Source organism: Lucilia sericata, unplaced genomic scaffold, assembly GCF_015586225.1.
Source record: "Lucilia sericata isolate MDLA Ls3-8-SP2 unplaced genomic scaffold, ASM1558622v1 Contig003765F_arrow, whole genome shotgun sequence".
NCBI classification, from domain to species: domain Eukaryota; kingdom Metazoa; phylum Arthropoda; class Insecta; order Diptera; family Calliphoridae; genus Lucilia; species Lucilia sericata.
Genome location: NW_023997020.1, coordinates 23,511 through 28,192, shown reverse-complemented (window position 1 = coordinate 28,192; position 4,682 = coordinate 23,511). Strand labels below are relative to the sequence as shown.

Sequence of the window (4,682 nt, the reverse complement as noted above, 5' to 3'; positions counted from 1 at the left end):
GTCCAGACTATAGACTATAGTCCAGACTATAGGGACTATAGTCCAGACTATAGACTATAGTCCAGACTATAGACTATAGTCCAGACTATAGACTACAGTCCAGACTATAGACTATAGGTCCAGACTTTAGACTATAGTCCAGATTATAGACTATAGTCCAGTCCATAGTCCAGATATAGACTATAGTCCAGACTATAGACTATAGTGCAGACTATAGACTATAGTGCAGACTCTAGTAGAGACTATAGACTATAGTCCAGACTATAGACTATAGTCCAGACTATAGACTATAGTCCAGATTATAGACTATAGTCCAGTCTATAGTCCAGATTATAGACTATAGTTCAGACTATAGACTATAGTGCAGACTATAGACTATAGTAGAGACTATAGACTATAGTCCAGACAATAGACTATAGTCCCAGACTATAGACTATAGTCCAGACTATAGACTATAGCGCAGACTATAGACTATAGCGCAGACTATAGACTATAGCGCAGACTATAGACTATAGCCCAGACTATAGACTATAGTCCAGACTATAGACTATAGTCCACACTATAGACTATAATCCACACTATAGGCTATAGTCCACACTATAGACTGTAGTCCAGACTATAGACTGTAGTCCAGACTATAGACTATAGTCCACACTATAGACTATAATCCACCCACTATAGGCTATAGTCCACACTATAGACTGTAGTCCAGACTATAGACTGTAGTCCAGACTATAGACTATAGTCCAGACTATAGACTATAGTCCAGACTATAGACTATAGTCCATACTATAGACTATATTCCAGACAATAGAATATAGTCCAGACTATAGACTATAGTCCAGACTATAGACTATAGTCCAGACTATAGACTATAGTCCAGACTATAGGCTATAGTACAGACTACAGACTATAGTCCAGACTATAGACTATAATCCAAACTATAGACTATAATCCAGACTATATACTATAGTACAGCCTATAGACTATAGTCCAGCCTATAGATTATAGTCCAGCGTATAGACTATAGTCCACACTATCCACTATAGTCCTGACTATAGTCCAACCTATAGACTATGGTCCAGTCTGGACCAGACTATAGTCCAGATTATTAGCAATTTCCCAATTCTTATAAATTACTTAATAACTCTAAACTTACCATTATACGTTTGAGATCTTCCTCGGATGGCTGTTCGTAGCCATCTTGATACCATATTAATTTATATATAACTGCCAATTGATTGTACGATAAAGGAGGTATATTACGAGCTTGACATTTAGCCAAAATGTCTTCAGGGTAACAGCTAAAAAACAGAAGAAATTAACAAAAATCAAGAAATCTGTTAACTTTCTATAAAAATCCCTTTTTTTCAACTTACCGGACACGTTGGATGTGATGGCGGTTCACATGTCATTAAATCGAGTATTTCCTTTTTAATTTCCGTTGCACACACACTGGTCTGTATTTTATCCTTCTCTTTTTGCGCCTTCTTTTCGCGTCGTTTCATTGCACACTGGTTTTCGGGCACCACACATTCCGGCCGCATGCCCACAGCCAAACATTTTTTCAGCCTACATTCCTGACATTTGCGTCTCATATACATGTCCATTTCGCAGGCATGACCAAATTTACAACAATACACCGCATTTTTGGTAACACTCCGTCGAAAGAAACCCTTACAGCCTTCACAGGTGAGTGCGTTGTAATGGTAACCTGACGCCCGATCACCACACACCAGACACAGTTCCTCTTGTAAACGGGGCGCAGGACCTTTTTTGATTTTCTTAACATCACTAGCATCGCTGGTTGAGAAGCCATTCAGACTGCTCGAGGGTGATAGATCATCACGACCTGTAAAGGGAGAGAAAAAAGAGATCAATTATTAGATATTTATCGGATAAAAAGATCAGCAGTTACGTTCTTATTTGAAACCCCTATTCTAATTTGTATTACATTCATTTATGCGTATTTTAACTTTAGTTTTGTTATTCAATTTTTCCTTCAGTTTTTAGATTTGAATATTTGAAGGTTTTTTTTTACCTCTCGCTGCCTCAAATAAGCATTTCAATTAGTTACAAAAAAGCGAAGAAAAATCTATGTCGTACAAATAGTATGACGTCAAATTGTTGGGATCTGCATAAATGTTTGTTTATAAATGCTAATAATGTTTTCAATTTTACATAAACAAATTATATGTAAAAAATACAACTCTAAATGGAAATTTTTCTAAAACAGATTTTTCTTTACGAATTTTGGATTGAACAAAAAAGAAATGAAGATCAATTGTTTTATAAAAACAGGCATAAAACAGTAGTTTAATTTGTTATTAATGTTTTATTTATTTAAATCAACATAAATATTTATTTGATCAAAAAAAATGTAACGGTTTTTTTAAAGGTGTTTAAAAAAGCCGATGATAAAACTAGTTATGGCAAGAAATTTTTATGTCAATGTTAGCATTTGATATAAAATATGTCATGATAGAAGAAAATTATGTTAGAGATCAGTCTAGATTACGAAAAAGTCTATATAAACTAGATTATAATATACCCTATAGACTAGACTATAGACTAGACTAGTCTATAGTCTAGTCTAGTTTAGTCTAGTCTATAGTCTAGTCTATAGTCTAGTCTATAGTCTAGTCTATAGTCTAGTCTATAGTCTAGTCTATAGTCTAGTCTATAGTCTAGTCTATAGTCTAGTCTATAGTCTAGTCTATAGTCTAGTCTATAGTCTAGTCTATAGTCTAGTCTATAGTCTAGTCTATAGTCTAGTCTATAGTCTAGTCTATAGTCTAGTCTATAGTCTAGTCTATAGTCTAGTCTATAGTCTAGTCTATAGTCTAGTCTATAGTCTAGTCTATAGTCTAGTCTATAGTCTAGTCTATAGTCTAGTCTATAGTCTAGTCTATAGTCTAGTCTATAGTCTAGTATATAGTCTAGTCTATCGTCTAGTCATCGTCTAGTCTAGTCTAGTCTAGTCTAGTCTAGTCTAGTTAGTCTAGTCTAGTAGTCTAGTCTAGTATTAGTCTAGTCTAGTCTATAGTCTAGAGTCTATAGGCTAGTCTATAGTCTAGTCTATAGTCTAGTCTATAGTCTAGTCTATAGTCTAGTCTATAGGCTAGTCTATAGTCTAGTCTATAGTCTAGTCTATAGTCTAGTCTATAGTCTAGTCTATAGTCTAGTCTATAGTCTAGTCTATAGTCTAGTCTATAGTCTAGTCTATAGTCTAGTCTATAGTCTAGTCTATAGTCTAGTCTATAGTCTAGTCTATAGTCTAGTCTATAGTCTAGTATAGTCTAGTCTATAGTCTAGTCTATAGTCTAGTCTATAGTCTAGTCTATAGTCTAGTCTATAGTCTAGTCTATAGTCTAGTCTATAGTCTAGTCTATAGTCTAGTCTATAGTCTAGTCTATAGTCTAGTCTATAGTCTAGTCTATAGTCTAGTCTATAGTCTAGTCTATAGTCTAGTCTATAGTCTAGTCTATAGTCTAGTCTATAGTCTAGTCTATAGTCTAGTCTATAGTCTAGTCTATAGTCTAGTCTATAGTCTAGTCTATAGTCTAGTCTATAGTCTAGTCTATAGTCTAGTCTATAGTCTAGTCTATAGTCTAGTCTATAGTCTAGTCTATAGTCTAGTCTATAGTCTAGTCTATAGTCTAGTCTATAGTCTAGTCTATAGTCTAGTCTATAGTCTAGTCTATAGTCTAGTCTATAGTCTAGTCTATAGTCTAGTCTATAGTCTAGTCTATAGTCTAGTCTATAGTCTAGTCTATAGTCTAGTCTATAGTCTAGTCTATAGTCTAGTCTATAGTCTAGTCTATAGTCTAGTCTATAGTCTAGTCTATAGTCTAGTCTATAGTCTAGTCTATAGTCTAGTCTATAGTCTAGTCTATAGTCTAGTCTATAGTCTAGTCTATAGTCTAGTCTATAGTCTAGTCTATAGTCTAGTCTATAGTCTAGTCTATAGTCTAGTCTATAGTCTAGTCTATAGTCTAGTCTATAGTCTAGTCTATAGTCTAGTCTATAGTCTAGTCTATAGTCTAGTCTATAGTCTATAATCTAGTCTATAGTCTAGTCTAGTCTAGTCTATAGTCTAGCCTATAGTCTAGTTTATTTTCTAGTCTGTAGCCTAGTCTATAGTCTAGTCTATAGTCTAGTCGATAGTGTAGTCTATAGTCTAGTCTATAGTGTAGTCTATAGTCTAGTCTACCGTTTAGTCTATAGTCTAGTTTATAGTATAGTTTATAGTCCAGGCTATAGTCTAGTCTATAGTCTAGTCTATAGTCTAGTCTATAGTCTAGTGTATAGTCTAGTCTATAGTCTAGTCTATAGTCTAGTGTATAGTCTAGTGTATAGTCTAGTCTATAGTCTAGTCTATAGTCTAGTCTATAGTCTAGTCTACAGTCTATCCTATAGTCTAGTCCATAGTCTAGTCTATATTCTAGTCTATAGTCTAGTCTAGTCTACAGTCTAGTCTAGTCTACAGTCTAGTCTAGTCTAGAATCTAGTCTACAGTCTAGTCTATAGTCTAGTCTATAGTGTAGTCTATAGTCTAGTCTATAGTCTAGTCTATGGTCTAGCCTATAGTCTTGCCTATAGTCTAGCCTATAGTCTTGCCTATAGTCTAGCCTATAGTCTTGCCTATAGTCTAGCCTATAGTCTATTCTATAATCTTTAGT

At 34.5% G+C, this 4,682-nt stretch overlaps 1 protein-coding gene across 1 annotated transcript; it reads right to left on the bottom strand.

The window, feature by feature from the left end:
- Nucleotides 1-1,159: 1,159 nt before the first annotated feature.
- LOC119614967 (ecdysone receptor-like) lies at nt 1,160-1,852 on the bottom strand (the record flags this gene model as incomplete). The annotated part of the gene is made up of 2 exons (XM_037971056.1): nt 1,160-1,304; nt 1,384-1,852. Coding segments are annotated over 2 exons (614 nt in total), but the record flags the coding sequence as incomplete, so codon positions are not given.
- Nucleotides 1,853-4,682: the final 2,830 nt, after the last annotated feature.